Below are 19,566 nucleotides of genomic sequence, written 5' to 3'. Positions count from 1 at the left end.
GCAGGTAGTCCAAATCCGGTTGGAATCTTATCTTTTCAAATGTAACTTCAGTCTAAACGCAATGCGACCTGAATGCAACCCGTATGTGACTTTTTCGTCAGCTTTGGGCTAGGGCTGGGCGATATGGCCTTTTATTAATATCTCGATATTTTTAGGCCATGTCACGATACACGATATATATCTCGATATTTTGCCTTAGCCTTGAATTAACACTTGATGCATATAATCACACCAGTATGATGATTCTATGTGTCTACATTAAAACATTGTTGTTCATACTGCATTAATATATGCTAATTTTAAACTTTCATGCAGAGAGGGAAAACACAACTAAGTCAATTTAGCAAAACTGTATTTATTAAACAGTTATTAAGCAGTGGCACAAACATTCATGTCATTTCAAAACAAAAAGTGCAAGATTGTCAGAGACATTTTAAAACAAGCTATGAGTGCACTTTTGTGCATGATGTCACTAAGATGACATATCAAAACAACACTAAATTAAAGTGCACTTTTTGTACAGAACGCCACTACAATAGTTTAAAACAAATAAAGTGCACTTTTGTGCATGATGTCACACAAGATATGTCAATAACTGTCGAATAAAAATGAGCTGCATAATAGGAAATCAAATAGTGTATGTCCTTCGCTATGTGGTAGGTTCCTGCGGACGTTATCTCCTTCTGCTGTTGACTAGTTTTTTCATACGGTGTTGACTGGTCATTTTGTGGGTGTGGCACCGGCCGGAGATGTTGACATGCGGAGTTTCAAGCACTCTTCATTCTCTAGCAGGTGACTTTTCAAAAGCTACAAATTAGCAGTGCTGCTACTTTTTGTAGCAAAGCTTTTGCCGCATACTTGACATATTACAGTTGTCTGTTCAACATATTCCTGCTTGAAGCCAAACCACCGCTAGACGATGGACCCCCTGCTGTTTTTCTTGGGAATTAATTCTTCTTCCTTCATTTGTTACCAGATTCGCATCTTCTCTCTCTCGTATTACCATTGCACCGCACCGTTAGCACCACAGCTAACGTTACCCATGCTGTTACCTCTCTGCTCAGCGAGGGCGTATGACGTTGCACATGCGACAGTATGTGACGCACAAGGTGCGCTTGTTTAATGTCTCTGTGAGAAGGACAGAAAAGAAAGAGTGAGAAACGCATGTAGTGTAATGCCCGCAGCTAAAAGCAACTGTGTGAGAACGTACACTCGAATATCACGATATAGTCATTTTCTATATCGCACAGAGACAAACCCGCGATATATTGAGTATATTCGATACATCGCCCAGCCCTACTTTGGGCGAACTACGTCATTCGTGTGCACAGGGAAAGACGCAGTCGCCAGCGGAAATGGATACTTCATCACAAGATCCGGTTTTGGTGAGAAAAGTCTGTTTAAGACAACCAAATTTTCGGTGCATCACTAGTCAATAGTGCACAAATAATAGGCTATCTTTCTGTGTGGAATGTGCATGTTCTCCCCGTGACTGCGTGGGTTCCCTCCGGGTACTCCGGCTTCCTCCCACCTCCAAAGACATGCACCTGGGGATAGGTTGATTGGCAACACTAAGTTGGCCCTAGTGTGTGAATGTGAGTGTGAATGTTGTCTGTCTATCTGTGTTGGCCCTGCGATGAGGTGGCGACTTATCCAGGGTGTACCCCGCCTTCCGCCCGAATGCAGCTGAGATAGGCTGCAGCACCCCAAACAAGACAAGCGGTAGAAAATGGATGGATGGATGGATGCAATATATGAATATATATTTTGATTCCTAAGGAATAGCGATTGTTGAAAGACCGGAATTGACACTGTGGCGCATTTGCTTACATGTGAGTTGACAAGTAAAGCTCCTGTAGATTCATGCTGATATACGTGTCTCCTCTACTTAAAAGCCATAAAAAGATTAAAACCCTCCCAAGTATATTACACTATGAATATCTATTTATACATTATATTACTTTATTTACTTTCATGTAAAAAAAAAAGCTAATTTTTAGGGTGTGATGACTTATTTTATTTTGTAGTAGTAGCGACTTCCTCCAGGTCAACTTCCTTTGTTTTCACTTTACCACACTGCGCATGCAAGTGACGTCGAGGGGTTGCATTGGGGCCACATGGGGCCTGTGCGCGTTTACACTGGAGGCTGATAAAAATCCCATTTTACTTGCAGATAAAAAAAATTTGATTAAAAAAAATCCCAAAAATTGCCCTCCAGTGTAAACGTAGTAATCTTGCTCAGGCTGACAAAAATCTTCGTTGACAGAAATGTTGAAATTGTATGTTTGTTCTACACAGTTTTACAACATAGGAAAGCATTAGTAAAACGGAGGCTTCTCAGAGGGTGCGATAACTCCTGGAAATGACTGGCGTAGAATGACCAATGTGTATGTTAAAGTAAACAGCAGGCTGTCTTCTTCTAATGGATTTATTACAATCTTTCCAAGCTGGATAACGTTTGCTGTGGTCTGGAACAACATGGCACACAAACAACTATCAAAAATGCAGCCAATATTACATACAGATAATGTGTCATGAGACATGTACATATAAATTAAATACACAGAGGACATAAGTAAAGGTTAAGCTGAAATATACCTACACATGATGCATTATGATGCAATATGCACATACAGCTAGCCTAAATAGCATGTTAGCATTAATTAGCTTGCAGTCATGCACTGACCAAATATTCTTGATTAGCACTCCACACAAGTCAATAACATCAACAAAGCTAACCTTTGTGCATTAATGCACAGCATGAAACGTTTGGTGGACAAAATGAGACAAAGGAGGAGTGGCATAAGTCTTTCTTTGGCAGCGTCAGAGAAAGTTGTACATGTAAACAACAACACACAGCTACGGTGAGTTCAAAGCCGCCGAAATTAGTAGGACAAAACGGCGCTTGCCATATACTCTCATCAGTGAAGCATGTTTCATATAAACAGTGGGCTTTCTAATATTTAAGAAGGTTTGTGTCATGTTTGTCCTCCTACAAAAACTATATTAAAACAAAAAATAAAATTTTTACCCCATATTTTTTGCATTTGCATACATTTTGGAAAAAGCTCCAGGGAGCCACTAGGGCGACACTAAAGAGGCGCATGCGGAGCCGCGGGTTGCCGACTAGTCAAATCAAACCCACAAAATGATTGACTTAATAGTGCTGGACATTTATTCCAAATCTTAATCGTCTGTTTTTAGTGCAGCCAATAGTTAATGAATATAATGTAATAAAAAGTCATTGTAATTTACTGGTATTTACTGAAGTCCAGTGTAGTCCAGTAAGAGCGACAGTGGGTACATGTTGTGGCGTATCTTGGGGATAGGTACCTTTCACATTTGAACCGATACAGTACCAATTAATGGTGTCTGAGAATTGATACCAATTTTCAGTAATTTTGTGTGTTCATGTGGAAATTAATGGTAATTTGTTTCATGTTAAAATCTAAATTTTATTTTATTTAACACGTAGTAGATGGATACCGTAAGGAAGGGATTCATATGGCCCCAATCTTGCGAGAGAGGAAGAAGGGGGGTAAATGATTTTGCAATGCAGTCTGCTGAAAAATTATGGAAAGCGCCACTCTACATAGCAACTGATGCTGAGGTCATTGTTGGAATTGTATTGTAAGATGTTCAACACCCTATTCCCCTCTGGCGGCTAAATTGGATAGGGCACCCCCAAATTCGTCACGTTTCAGGTGTCAGGTAAACTGTGACGAATTGGGCAAGATGAATCTTCTAATTACTGTAGATACTTTGTCCTAAATGTGTTGCTGTAGTCAGGAATTAGTCGTTGTCATTAAATGGGCTGTTTGCAAATTGCTCACAGTAACATTTTTAAAGCAAAAAATATAGCAAGAACACCACCAAATAGCTTAGGTCACCAATAGTGGGTTAACAGCACACATTTGTTTGAAAATTGTCCATATTTCTCACAATTACAAAGTTTGTGTAGTAAGGGCATTTTCGGGCCCGAATAAAATGATTGGTGATGACGGCGGTAACTCGCCCTGTATCGTCAACACATACAAAAGCAGTCCAAGAGAAGCAACAAACAATTTACAGACATGTTGTTATGATAGAATATACATTCTTGACAACTAATGCTAACTATGCAAATTGATATCATTAGCCAACAACACCCAAAGCTAATGTGCGTGCATGTGTTATGTATGTACGCAGTTACGTCATTACATCCTAGTAGCCAGAAGAGGTCGGGATATATTGTGTAAAATACATTGGAAACTTAGAGTCATCCTTAATTGAATCAGTGTTGCCAACTTTCTCACAAAATCTGGCGACTTTTCAATTCCGCTTAGCAACTTTTTTTTACCCCATCAAAAAGCCCCTGGCAACAAATCTAGCTATTTTTTTGGATGTTTTGGCGACATGAAAGCAGCAGTCCCAGCTGCAGTCAGAGCAGAGAGAAGACCCAAAAGTGCAAAGCCTCCGCTGTTTTCCTTCGTTTACAGAGTGAGATTGGGACATAAATGTTTTACTGTCATTTCAGGCAAAATAAATCACTGCAATGTCCCAATCCCGTCTTTCACGTTAATGAGCCGGTCAATAGATTCGGTAATAAACTCTAACAAAGAGCAACCACATGTATTTAAATTCAAAGTGGACCTGTTATACAAAACCAACTTTTCTTACCTATTGGTACCTGTTTTTGTGTATTTGGGATCTGCGTAAGTCCCGAAAATTAGAAATCAAGCCGTGGAGGCGTGGCGGAGAGATTTATAAAACAATCTTGCCTTCCTTCGTTTAGATTTTGCCCCATTGGTGGCGTTTTTCCAATTGGTGACGTCAACGGATATCTCCATAAACAGTAGAGGTTTACCCAGAAAGCTTTGCGCGAGTCCACCATTGTAGTCCGACGTTGTAATCAATAAATTCCTTCTTGTTCTCTATCCTACATGCACATGCATCCTCCCCTGTTGCCATTTCTCATACAAGTGTACAGTGTATAGTTCAAACTTATATCTGTCAGTAGACTCGATATGGAAGCGCTAAAAACTACAACATGGCTGACGGGGAGAAGACTCTGTCGAAGTAGAGGCATTTAAATATGACCGCCCACAAAATGGCAGAAAGTCAGGAAGCGGCTTGAAGATGGTCGGTTAAACATAATCGATGCAACATTTTGACCAAAGAACCACCATTAAATGGTTTGTAGACCACAAGGTAGTGTTATAAATGTAGAAAAAAAAAATCCCAACATGACTAAAATAACCTTTATTTTCAGATTAAATCATAATTAAAACACACTTTAGGTCACTTTTTTATCTCCCCCAGGACGTCATTCCTTTTTTATACAGTGACCATAGCAATCAATTATGCAAATGAGGCGATTATGTCTTTTAGGACAGCCAACATCTACTTTCCATACTGAGGAGTTGGCAACACTGAGTTGAATGTACCAGTCTTTTCTTTTGTTGAGTCCTACAAAGTGTTTATACTGTAAGTACTGTATATTCCAGCTGTTTGATTGTAACGTGCATCTTAGTTGTGGGTTTCATTACCAAATTTGGAGGTGTTAAAATTGCCATGTAAAATCGCTGATGTTAATCAGTAGCATGTATATGGTATATGCAATGTAAATTTGGAAAAGTGGAGCCTTACTTTTAAACTCTTTTTATTACCGTATTTTTCGGACTATAAAGCGCACTTAAAATCTTTTCATTTTGTCAAGAATCAACAGTGCGCCTTATAACCCGGTGCGCCTTAGTTTGGTGTGTATAAGGAGACCAAAATGACAACTATTAGGAGACATATTAGGTGTTTTGTTTCACAACATTATGCAAAAACGTTTCTTACCTATTGGTACCTGCTGATGTGTATTTGGGATCTGCATAAGTCCCGAAACTGTGCGCGCATCGGGCCATTGTAGTTTGCGCCGTAGTCAATAGGATCTTTCTTTTTCGCTGTCCTCTTGTTGTGGGGCATTCATCCTCCGCTTTTGCCATTTCTAATATAAAGTAGCGTACAGTCATACTTGCCAACCCTCCCGTTTTTAGCGGGAGAATCCCGATATTCAGCGCCTCTCCCGACAACCTCCCGGCAGAGATTTTCTCCCGACAAACTCCCGGTATTCAGCCGGAGCTGGAGGCCACGCCCCCTCCAGCTCAATGCGGACCTGAGACTGAGTGGGGACAGCCTATTCTCACGTCCGCTTTCCCACAAAATAAACAGCTTGCCTGCCCAAAGACGTCATAACATCTAGGGCTTTTATAGAGTGCACAACTGCGCACACAACAAGGAGACGAAGCAGAAGAACGAGGAAATTACAGACATGGCGGCCGGAATGATATACTCATCATGAACGGAGAAGTTAAACAGGACAATACTGCCATCTAATGGATAGCCACTGGAACACTGAAATTCAAGTATTTATTTATTTTTTCTATGTAAATAAAATAAAAAAATAAATATATATATATAGCTAGAATTCACTGAAAGTCAAGTATTTCATACATATATATATATATATATATATATATATATATATATATATATATATATATATATATATATATATATATATATATATATATATATATATATATATATATATATATATATATATATATATATATATATATATATATATATATATATATATATGTGTATGAAATACTCAAGTTGGTGAATTCTAGCTGTAAATAACCACGTCCCCAACCACGCCCCCCGCCCCCACACCCGACCAAGCCCCCACCTCCCAATATTGGAGGTCTCAAGGTTGGCAAGTATGGTACAGTTCTAACGTATATCTGTCAGTATGAAAGCGCTAAAATCTACAACAAAGATGACGGAGAGAACACTCTGTCAAAGCCGAGGCACGTAAATAAGACCCGCCCACAAAATGGCGCCTCCTGAAGAGACGGTCAGAAAGTGGCTCGAAAAAGGTCTGTAAAACATCATCTATGCAACATTTTGACCAAAGAACCACCATTACATGTTATGTAGATTGTAGAACACATGGAAGTGTTTTAAATGTAGAAAAAAATCGTAAACAGTATCACCCCTTTAGTGCGCCTTATAATCCAGTGCGCCTTTTGTATGAAAACAAACCTGAATAGTTTCGCTCATTGGCAGTGCGCCTTAAAATCCGGTGCGCCCTATGGTCCGAAAAATATGCTTGCTTTGTTGACATGAAATATGGTAACCTTACGAAGAGGCAGCTTGCTATGAATACGCCTGTTTGCTCGCCAAGTGCTCGAGCAGGTGCCAGGTCAGGTCTGCAAACAGACCTGAAACAAACATATAGAAAATGGTACAGTTTGATTTTAAGTGAATCGGTACCAGTTGGTGCAGAAGGAATTCGGTCAGTACCTTTTAAAGTACCAAATTTGCTACCTATCTTGAGTACTTTCTTTGGATCGACAGATGTCTAACAATTTTTATAGGCCTGCAGTTTGTATCTAATTACTTTGCTGCCCTCCCTGGTGAGGCTCAGTTCTGCTTTTGAGTAACATTTTAAAAGAATATAATCAGAATCTGCTTTTTTGGCGAGTAAGAAAAAAAACCTTCATTAATGAGCAATTAAATAATTTGCCACGTTATTTTAAGAAGTAACGCGACTATAGTGCGTTAACCAGGCTAGTGCTAAGCATTATATAAAAACATTAGTGTGGCATACAAGTGAAAGACAAAATAATATTTTAAAGTATTTTAAAAAAAAAACCCTCAGGCACCTTTGCTGCAGAGGAGGACAAAGTGATGTACGGCTTGGTCTTCCCTGTCAACACGTTTGAAATAATCACAAGTCAGGTGAGTCTCTCTCTCTTTCGCACATCCATCCATAAAAACACGTCCTGTAGATGAAGCATGGGCTCATGGGTTTTGTATCGCATTAAATCTTCACCCAGCAGGCGCAAGACATTGAAACAACATTGAGAACTTGTTGAATTAGGTCCTGACGTTGAACAACTCAAACCTAACGTTGGAACAACATGTTTTTTGACGACAATTATAGAATGTTGGCTTTTGATGCTGTGAACCATTGAAATTTGGTCATTTTCCAACCAATATTTTACATCACAAATACAACGTTGAAACAACATGCGTTTTGAAACCTTTATTCAATGTCAGGTTGTGACGTTGATTTGACCATTGAAATTTTGGTCATTTTCAAACCAATATTGTACAACAAAAATACAATGTTGAAGCAACATGCTTTTTGACAACGTTCATTCAATGTCAGCTTGTGATGTTGATTTAACCATTGCAATTTGGTAATTTTCCAACCAATATTGTACAACAAAAATACAATGTTGAAACAACATGCTTTTTGACAACGTTCATTCAATGTCAGCTTGAGATGTTGATTTAACCATTGAAATTTGGTCATTTCCCAACCAACAACGTGGATCCAACGTTGGGCATAAACGTTGTCTCGATTTACAAATTGAGACAACATTTTGCCACGTTGTTTAGAAGTCGGTTTTGAAAAAAACATGTATGTATAATCAACGTTGTATCAATGTTCCTGTGCCTGCTGGGCAGCCGCTTTCTTTGATTGCTGTTTGTTTTATTTCTCTACTCTATTACTCACCACACCATCTGCATTTGAAGTTTCTTTCCTTCCTGTTTCAGTTCCATTACTATTTGTCTTTGTGGAGACGGGCCAGCACCTACACCAGCATGAAAAACAAAGTGTTGACGTTTGTCAACGGTCCGAGCTGGCTGCCCGGTAAACCCAGGTTGGGCGACCACGAGCTAGTCCCGAAGGTGGGTGGGACCCATCTTTGTTTTACTGTGATACCTTCTCTTTTATTCGTATTTCACCTGAAAAAGGTTCGACAAAGGCTGAATCGTATGAAAACTGAAATAATTTATTCTAGAGGAAAGAATGCAAATCCAATTGATGATTCGGAGAATGGAGAATAATTATAGTTTACATGCAGAAAAAAATGTGAAATGCATACAAATGATAATGAAATGTATAAACAAACATTTAACATAATTTAAAATGTACAGTACCCACCTCTGCTCGCAACTAGGATTTGGCATCTAGCATTGGGCGTTGATGGGAACCGGCTGTCCAAATTTTTTAACGCTGATTCCTATTTCCAATGCTCTGTTCACCAATCGACAGGAGTAACTGCCACACGGGCATATAGCAGCTAACCGTATCACCATAGACCATGTGGTGCCCCTCCCCAAAGTCAATATTCCTCAGTTGCGGCAAATAAACTACAGTTATTTTTTTATTATTATTATAATCGTATTGTTTTCACAAAAGTGAGCATGTTACACACGGAGGAAGAGCAAGCAGGATAGGGTGACCAGGTGTCCGGATTCAGGCCGGACAGTCCGGATTTTTAATGCCCTGTCCGGCGTCCGGCGCAGCATCAAGCCGGACACGTATTTGTCCTCCTTTTTGAGGCATTAGGCTTGAAGAGCGGAGTTTTTTTTATCTTTGCTGGGCTGCAGCGCAATAGCCAATCATAGACCGTAAAAAAATGCCCCCCAACGCAGTAACATATCAAATGATTGGCTAAGAGCAGTGTCGGATACAAATCTGCTTATCATTGGTTAAAAAGGTAAACAAGGGTCCAACGTTCCCTCTAAGGTGCGCGCATGCGCAATGGCGCACCGCTCACGCGTCATCAGCGCACTGCAAATTATGGCCGCGCAGGAAATCAAAAATCCCATCTGAACTTTAAACAAAATAAACACATTACAATTTATTCTGTATGATTTTGCAATGCAACTCTGTGAGTGACAGGTGACAACAAGAGTGGCCCCAATGAATAAAACAATCTTTGTCAACACAGTTCAATTATCGTCTGTCGAGACACTTTACGGACAGGAATTCCATCAATCACTTTATTGAGCAAAACTGTTTGTAACCACACCAAAAACATGAGTAAAAAAAACTTTTATCTATAAAAACTGGTAATTTTCTGCCATACAAACCAGGCTTAAACCAACGTTGTCATCCGTCGTTTCAACAGAAGCCGCTCGCTCGCTCACCTGCACCAACACACGCACTCATGGCACTTAGCCAGTGCTGCGTTTATGGCCACACAAAAAGTCGGACTACCCCAACGCCACACAATGTGTAAATGCCAGGTTATAACACTGACTCCTCAATCAGATGTGTGCTTATTTTACTGCCATTTATTAAGAATGTTAATCTAAGGATATTATTCATGAAATATTGTCACTAGATTTCATAAATGCTAATAAAAATATGTATTTTACAGACAGAAAGTTACAGGAACTAAATGTAATCTCTGAAAGGGGTAACATTTCTTTTAAAGGCAGGACCCGCAGCTACTATAATAATACTAGCACATAGGTCATGAAAAAAATGTTTTTTTGTTATTGTCATTGTAAGAGGGCAAAATCACTTACATCAGAACATTATTTTAATAAAACATTTAAATTGTTATGATGTCAAGTTTGGGACAGGTGTGACGCTGGTGTGGCCACAGTGTGCACGTCTGATGTCGCTCACATTTTTTAAAAATTATATAGGTAAGGGCCGACATCCGGGCAACTGAGCTACATACGGGTTCTTCGAGCCGTAGCAACCAGACTGCCGTTGAAAACAACTGGAAACAGGGAAAACAAAGGTCGTATTTTGTTCTGCCAAAGCGTGATAAAAGCCCACAGAGACGAGAGAAATGGCTCGCAGCTTTACACCGGGAAAACGAGGACGGTTCTCACTGGAGTCCCCCAAAGTCCCGGGTCGTGTGTTCGGATCACTTCGTTTCTGGTAAATATAAGGAACAAAAATCCACCTTCTTAACCACAACTTGGCTATACCGTCCGTGCTAATGTTGTACTTGTTGAATTTGTACCTTATAACGTTCGACAGCTGAAGTTGTTGTTGTACAAAAATAACATGCGGTATATACTATATAGTCTATAGCCTGTATAGGCTATTTTCGAAAACCGGTTTCGTTTAAATTTGCACTTAACAGTTGGGTTTTTAAAAACCAATAAACCCTATAATTTTCATGTTGCCATTTAATCAACTTGTATCTTAACCTAGCCTCACTGGAAAGACTGTTTACATAATCATACGCCATTTAGAACAGTTTAAAATGCCGTGAAACCTCGTTAAATGCTTTTTCTGTCAATGCTGTGTTCGCTGTGAGCTGGTTTGTTTTCAACGAATTCAATATGGCGACCGGTTGCTAGGGGATTGGTAGGCGGAAGTGACGTAGGTCCGCCCTCGCCTATATGTTACCTGTTAATTGTTGTTTACATTTAAGTCCACACATGTTATGCTTTGTGGCACTCTGCACTTGTAAAGATTCATCTCAGTGGTCACTTTTTGAACACCACAATGTACTGAATAAATACAAATACTGTTAACAAACACTTGACTTTAATATTTTTTCCTATTCAGCCACACAAACATAATCTTTAAACCACTCAAAATTGTACTATAAATAAGAGTATACCAGAGTCCTATGTACACCAATTTACTGATATGCCGCATATTGTCCTCCTTTATGGTGTAATGGAAATGGTCAGGCAAGTTAATAGCTAAGCTAGCTGCTCAACTAGCTTGAAGCAACAGAATAAATAAGTGCTTTGTTAAGTTTAAAACGTGTAGATGGAAGTGTGTAACAGTAGAAAGTAAGAAGATATTAACAAGTAGATTAGTAAGAGTCTAAAAGAGGATAATATAACTGTTGAGCTGCTTTGTTGCGGTTTAGCGACCACTGCCAGGCATGCAAACATGGTCGATCCGTATATCGGTAGTTTTGATACCAAGGGTAGTTTCAGTAAATGATGGATACTAGAGTGATTAAATCAATATTTTATTGTGCCCACATTTTTATGGTTGTTTTTGTTAATGTTTACACATTGAGGAAATGATTCCTTGGACACAGAATAATGACTTTGAGGGTGAAAACTAAACTGTATTGGCAACAGAAAACTCTGATTGTACCATCCCTTTTTCTAACAACATATTTGTAAAAATGTTTTGGTTTTCATAAATTAAGTAAAACTTTTCAGGCAGTGTACCCCTGTGGAATTACATTTCATAACATTTATATTCAAGTTCAGAGGGTTGATAGTCACAGTATATGTTTAATATTAGCCCTGTGAGAAATCACTAGTACATTTTTGACCCTGCTTCTTAAAGGGAAAATGCACTTTTTTTTTTTTGAATGATATAATCGCATTGCCGGCAGTAAGTCGTTTCCAGTGAGGGTTGGACTCCGCCAAGGCTGCCCTTTGTCACCGATTCTGTTCATAAATTTTATGGACAGAATTAATAGGCGCAGTCAAGGCGTTGAGGGGATCCGGTTTGGTGGCTGCAGGATTAGGTCTCTGCCTTTTGCAGATGATGTGGTCCTGATGGCTTCATCTGGCCAGGATCTTCAGCTCTCGCTGTACGGGTTCGCAGCCGAGTGTGAAGCGACTGGGATGAGAATCAGCACCTCCAAGTCCGAGTCCATGGTTCTCGCCCGGAAAAGGGTGGAGTGCCATCTCCGGGTTGGGGAGGAGATCTTGCCCCAAGTGGAGGAGTTCAAGTACCTCTGAGTCTTGTTCGCGACTGAGGGAAAAGTGGATTGTGAGATCGACAGACGGATCGGTGCGGCGTCTTCAGTAATGCGGGCGCTGTATCGATCCGTTGTGGTGAAGAAGGAGCTGAGCCGTAAGGCAAAGCTCTCAATTTACCGGTCAATCTACGTTCCCATCCTCACCTATGGTCATGAGCTTTGGGTTATGACCGAAAGGACAAGATCACGGGTACAAGTGGCCGAAATGAGTTTCCTCCGCAGGGTGGCGGGGCTCTCCCTTAGAGATAGGGTGAGAAGCTCTGTCATCCGGGGAGAACTCAAAGTAAAGCTGCTGCTCCTCCACATCGAGAGGAGCCAGATGAGGTGGTTCGGGCATCTGGTCAGGATGCCACCCGAACGCCTCCCTAGGGAGGTGTTTAGGGCACGTCCGACCGGTAGGAGGCCACGGGGAAGACCCAGGACACGTTGGGAAGACTATGTCTCCCGGCTCGCCTGGGAACGCCTCGGGATCCCCCGGGAAGAGCTGGACGAAGTGGCTGGGGAGAGGGAAGTCTGGGCTTCCCTGCTTAGGCTGCTGCCCCCACGACCCGACCTCGGATAAGCGTAAGAAGATGGATGGATGGATGGATGGATGGATATAATCCTTTTGTAAGACAAGCCCCCATATGTTTTTCTTTTGTAATGCATTCTAACTCGTAAATAAACGCTAGCAAAAGTCAGCTACCAATTGAGCTAATGGAATTGCTCTATTCCGAAAATAAAGCACTCTTAAAAACATCCAAAAGCCTCCATCATCGTTTCATATACACACTGTAAGTATATATGTAATGTAGTAACAGGCACATTCATAACATGTAATATTTATGTATTTTGCTAATTTTGAACATAGTTTTAACAAATTCATCACAACGTTCACTATCACTCATTATAGGCTTAATGAGAGACAACACTACTTTGGGACAAATTATGGTGCAGAAACTTATACATTTGAGCCTGAGTATAAGGAGGATGAGCTACAAGTTTTAGAAGCTGTGTGCTAAACAGATGAAGCTTTAGTGAAACACTAAGCATCATGTAACAATATTGCTAAGTGCTAAACAAGAAATACAAACTACGAACATAATAAAACAACCACTTACTGTACAATGTCTGCTCTCACTGGAATGCCGACTGATGGGATATTCACATCTTTCCGTTTAGATGAAGAATTAATCGTAATCCTCACGAAGGGTTAAATAAAAAAAGGTGCCGCAAACATTTTTATGTTGTCAAAAGTTGACCAACATCTCAGTTTATGTCCACATCCTTCTACTTTCCAGGTGAGACTTTCACTAGCTCAGTTTGTCAGAAGCAGCATAAGCTAGTTAGCGCCCTGTGATCACGGTGCCGCTGAAAATAGTTTGCCTGCGTTAGCGCTTATAATAACAATATCCCTAATACTTGCTTAATACTCAAGTCACGAGATGTAAATGGAGTATTGTTGCCGGTTTTTGGATGTCTTTAGAGGGTTTTATGGGTCATCGGCTTCATTGTTATTTGCCGTATTGTATGAGTTAGAATGCATAAAAAAAAGAAAAGCATATGTGTTTTGGTCTTTTATAGGGATAGTGAGTCATAGGCAGAATTCCAAAAAAAGTGCAGTTCCCCTTTAAAACTTAGACTTAGACTTCCTTTTTATTGTCATTCAAATTTGAACTTTACAGTACAGATAAGAACGGAATTCCGTTGCATTAGCTCGTTGAAGTGCAGGATAAAAGAGCAATAAGGTGCAGATATAAATAAATAAATAATAAAAGAATCTAAATCGAAAGTTGTTGGGAAACGGAAACAAAAAGAGGAGCCAGAATCGTAACAGGCTAGTTTTGGTCATACAATAATCAAGACAATATACAAATATGAGGCAAAATCTTGGAAAAATGTTTGTCCAAAACCAAATTTATCAGAAAAGTGCGGCGTACGGAAATCAATGCATGTTTAAACTCCTAAAGGATGATGTAATCACCTGACTGAATTCTTGGTAGGATTCCCTGACTGAGTTTTAGGGGATTATTAATACCACATCAAATAAAAACTGCAAAGCCTTTTGTAGCTGCAGCACAATAAGTTCATTTCACCGACTTTAAAAGGACTTCTCTGGCATGCAAAACCGCACGCAACCGAGTGGAAACGTGCACGTGCGCCTGTGCGGAGAGGCTCCAGTGGAACGACTCGAAGGCTTTGAAATAACGTTGATGGCGGCACATATTTGGTTCCCTCATGCGTGACACTTTAGAAAAAAAAAAAAACATCCCTCGCCGAATGTCCCCCCCCCCCATTTTTTTTATTGACGAAACTAGCCCCTTAAAGCCAGCGGGGCGGTTCCAAACACGCGGCGAGCCCTGCTGGAAATAAAACCTCATGAAAGGCGTCTTGTAGACGACGGCCGTCGAATGCTGAGCCGTTGTACCTGCAGCTGCTGCCTTTGGGAAACCCCCCCCTGAGTGAGACCAGCGCTTGAGATTGGTCAGGTTATTTTAATCCCCAATGACTGTTTGCTAACTATTCATCATCCCATGCACAGAAAGGGTACTGATGACTCAACAAATTCTTAAATATGGACTCACGTCTTCCAGTAAAAAAGTCCAGATGACCTAATGAGGTCATTTTAATCCGAGCAGAAACTCAAAGGTGACTCTGAGCGACTTGTCGTTTGCTTAAATTTTTCGGAAAACTAATGTAAAGCATCCAAACAGAAGAATTAATGATTATGACATTGTAACAGAAGTATAGATAGAACATTTTAAAAGAGAAAGTAAGCAGATATTAACAGTAAATGAACAAATAGATTAATGATTCATTTTCTACCACTTGTCCTTAATAATTTTGACAAAATAATAGAATGGAAAATGACACAATATGTTACTGCATATGTCAGCAGACTAAATTAGGAGCCTTTGTTTACTTACGTACTAATAAAAGACAAGTTGTCTTGTATGTTCACTATTTTATTTAAGGACAAACTTTCAATAAGAAACATATGTTTAATATACCGTAAGATTTTTTGTTAAAATAAAGCCAATAATGCAATTTTTGTGTTCCCCTTTATTTAGAAAGTATCGAAGTACAGAAACGTATCTAAATAATTTTTGTACTGGTACCAAAATATTGGCATCAGGACAGCACTAATATGTTATATATATTGTTAAATAAAACCTTTGCCTTGTTTTTAATGAATACTTAGGCCTACTACGCTGCTGTATTACAATGTTGGCCATTACGGTGGTACTTGGAGAGCCATATGTTTTTTGAGGTGGTAATTTGTTAAAAAAGTTTGAGAACGACTGATTTAGACAGTAAGAGTATGAACAATGTGAATGAATATTTATTTGCTGAAGTGCAACATTGATAGTTCCATCTTGTCGACTCACTTCGACTTTATTTAATTGTCTTTGTCTGTTCACGCCCACTTTTCATGCCCACTTCTTGTTTTTAAAGGGTGAGAAAACCTTTTAAAGGCCTACTGAAACCCACTACTACCGACCACGCAGTCTGACAGTTTATATATCAATGATGAAATCTTAACATTGCAACACATGCCAATACGGCCGGGTTAACTTATAAAGTGCAATTTTAAATTTCCCGGCAAACTTCCGGCTGAAAATGTTTCGATATGATGACGTTTGCGTGTGACGTCAGCGGTTGACGCGGAAGTATTCGGAGCCCATTGAATCCAATACAAAAAGCTCTGTTTTCATCTCAAAATTCCCCAGTATTCTGGACATCTGTGTTGGTGAATCTTTTGCAATTTATTTAATGAACAATGGAGACTGCAAAGAAGAAAGTTGTAGGTGGGATCGGTGTATTAGCGACAGACTACAGCAACACAACCAGGAGGACTTTGAGGTTAGCAGACGCGCTAGCCGAACGACCTCACCTTGACTTCCTCCGTCTCCGGGCCGCCAACCGCATCGGTGATCGGGTGAAGTCCTTCGTCATACCGTCGATCGCTGGAACGCAGGTGAGCACGGGTCGTGATGAGCAGATGAGAGCTGGCGTAGCTGCAGAGCTAATGTTTTTAGCATAGCTCTGTTGAGGTTCCGTAGCTAAGTTAGCTTCAATGGCGTCGTTAGCAACAGCATTGCTAAGCTTCCTCAAGCTGGAAAGCATTAACCGTGTATTTACATGTCCAGAGTTTGGTAGTATTGTTGATCTTCTGTCTATCCTTCCAGTCAGGGACTTATTTGTTTTGTTTCTATATGCAGTAAAGCCCGATGCTATCACGTTAGCTCAGTAGCTAAAGAGCTTCGCCGATGTATTGTCGTGGAGATAAAAGTCACTGTGAATGTCCATTTCGCGTTCTCGACTCTCATTTTCAAGAGGATATAGTATCCGAGGTGGTTTAAAATACAAATCCGTGATCCACAATAGAAAAAGGAGAGAGTGTGGAATCCAATGAACCCTTGTACCTAAGTTACGGTCAGAGCGAAAAAAGATACGTTCTGCACTGCACGCTAGTCCTTCACTTTCACGTTCCTCATCCACAAATCTTTCATCCTCGCTCAAATTAATGGGGTAATCGTCGCTTTCTCGGTCCGAATCTCTCTCGCTGCCGGTGTAAACAATAGGAAAATGTGAGCAGTCCTTCCTCCGGTAGGGGCAAGGCTTTTTTTTATCAGAGACCAAAAGTTGCGAACTTTGTCGTCGTTGTTCTATACTAAATCCTTTCAGCAAAAATATGGCAATATCGCGAAATGATCAAGTATGACACACAGAATGAATCTGCTATCCCCGTTTAAATAAAAAAAAATCATTTCAGTAGGCCTTTAAGTCCAGAATATTCTGATATTTATTATACAACGTTTTGATTGGTTTATTAAATGTGAGGCATTTTTGGTGTGCAAAAGTGGAAATTTGTGAAAATGTTTAATCTTATTAATATAACATAGTCTGAATGTTTTGAATCGGTTGAGAAACATGAAAGAAGTTGAGCATAAAGAAAAAACAAAACAACAGATGAAAAGAAAAGTAGATATTTTATGGTTAATATAAATATTGGTGATAATACTTCATTCATTGAGTGGTTACAAAAAAGGACAAAAGGGAAAGAAAAATAATGTAATGTTTATTTCCAGTAAGTGTACAGCAGTAGGTTATGTTACACTACACGCTCACAAGAAAGGACACAATATACTTATTCAAGGGTACTGATGCGAGTATTTCCTCCGTGTTAGGATTGGCAAGTAAACAGATACTGTAAAAATAAACATCAGATTTATATGAATATTGTTTAATTTTAAACATATTTCTCTACAAAAATGTAAGACATTAAAAGAGGTTTGTTTGATATTATCAACTTTTCAGCATTTTTGGCTAAATTCTACCTTTTTTGTTCTTTTTTTATGCAGTATTTTATTTCTACAATGCTCTGCTGGCCAATTTAAAGAAAAGAAAAAATTCAGGCCACACCTGGTTTACGCCTTGTAGCAGGAAGACGAAATGTTGCCGCACTACTGGCTTCTTGGCACTAGTCAAAGGCTTGTGAAAGTGTTCTGCACACTTCCACAGTTTGCCTTCTTTCACGGCGCTGCCAATTAGATGCACTTCCAAAAGGTTTGGGCTGAATTGCGAATAGAACAACCTAAGCAGACTTTAGAGCAGGGGTGTAAAACTACGGCACACGGGCCAATTGCGGCCCACCGGCATCTTCAATTTGGCCTGCGAGACGGCACTAGTTAAACAAGCAATCTGGCCGAGCAGGGTGTTTACCTATTAAATTTAAATATCTGAGCGGCCCGATAGGTACTTATTTGCCACCACCTTGTGGACAACGTGAGTCACTTAGGCTAGTGACCATCGAGTCTAATTTCTAGAAACTACATGCACAGCATTTACTTATATCCAAACAACCTTCCCTGGTCAAGGCACAGGAAACAAAATTCAACCAGCACAAAAAGTCAACAAACATGTCATAACACAACCTGCTCACTAAACTTTGTGGATCTTATAAAAAAAAACTGCCAACCGCCATAGAAAATTAATTGCGAGGCATTATAGGGAAACATGCAAAAAACTCCCTTTACACCTAACCATGTTTGGCTCATTTAAGCTGCTTAATATTTCTGATTGACTACCAGTTTTGTAAACAAGGTACTGTAGGAGTTGAACTTTCACATGCTGGTAATATTGAATTCTAATAATTATACTGTATAACCATTAGGGTTGCACATCTCTTTCTGATAAACGATTCGATTTGCATCTAGATACACAGGTTACGATTCAATTCAAAAACGATATCCTTTTATTACAGACCGATTCGATTGGATTCGATTCCGAACGATACGATTCGATTTGACGGTTAATATTCAAGACTCCAAATCCCCAAGCATTGTGGCTTTATGGCACTGGCAAAAAAAAACAGAACAACAAAATCACATGTCAATGTATTTATTTTTAGACATGGACCAAAAAAAGTCTGGCTGAATTGTAGGATGGGAACTCCAGAAGTAAAAGTAGCACAGAATAGTAACAACAAAGTGCAATATTTCAGCCTGAGCATAGTTTTTAACACTAGAGGTAGGTAACAAAGATTCAATATTTCAACCTGAGCATATAGTGTTTTGAACACTAGAGGTAGGTAACAAAGGTGCAACATTACAATGTAAACAAGTTACACACCTATAACACATCTCAAAATGAGATTGCTCGTTGGCACGGGGTTTTAACTCACCGTACTCTTGGCCGTGTTTCCTCTTTGCATGCTGGTCGAGATTTGTAGTGCTGCCAGTGTACGTCAACGATGCTCGACACAATTTACAAATAGCATGGCTTCTGTCGAGCTTCCCTTCCTTCTTATAAAACCCAAAAACTTTCCACACTTTGGATTTCTGTCTCCCCGATGCGTTGAAAATCTTTCTCATTGCATTATCACCAGACTGACGCTTTCGTTCTCCTCCACATTCATTTTCCGTGTTGTCTCTTGTTTATCACTCGTGCTAATACCAGCTAGGCGACTACCGCGTTTGGCGAGTAGCTTCAGCTCTCACGTTGTTTTAGAGACGCTGACGCATATTGTAATCTAGCCAACCCA

The 19,566-nt window shown here is 39.8% G+C and overlaps 1 protein-coding gene across 3 annotated transcripts in view; it reads left to right on the top strand.

Annotated features, from left to right (window-relative positions):
* The window catches only part of agmo (alkylglycerol monooxygenase), a 225,284-nt gene that overhangs the window by 101,274 nt on the left and 104,444 nt on the right, over positions 1 to 19,566 (top strand). For all 3 annotated transcript variants that reach the window (XR_009827738.1, XM_062062713.1, XM_062062715.1), the window contains exons 8-9: positions 7,697 to 7,776; positions 8,602 to 8,736. Coding sequence is in view for 2 of the 3 variants with exons in the window: in XM_062062713.1 (XP_061918697.1) it covers positions 7,697 to 7,776; positions 8,602 to 8,736 (215 nt within the window). In the remaining variant the exon portion in view is untranslated. The remainder of the gene's footprint in view (positions 1 to 7,696; positions 7,777 to 8,601; positions 8,737 to 19,566) is intronic.

The sequence above is a fragment of the Entelurus aequoreus genome, linkage group LG11 (genome assembly GCF_033978785.1).
Source record: "Entelurus aequoreus isolate RoL-2023_Sb linkage group LG11, RoL_Eaeq_v1.1, whole genome shotgun sequence".
Taxonomy (NCBI): Eukaryota; Metazoa; Chordata; class Actinopteri; order Syngnathiformes; family Syngnathidae; genus Entelurus; species Entelurus aequoreus.
The sequence above is the reverse complement of the archived record's forward strand: the minus strand, read 5'-3'. Positions and strand labels throughout refer to the sequence as shown.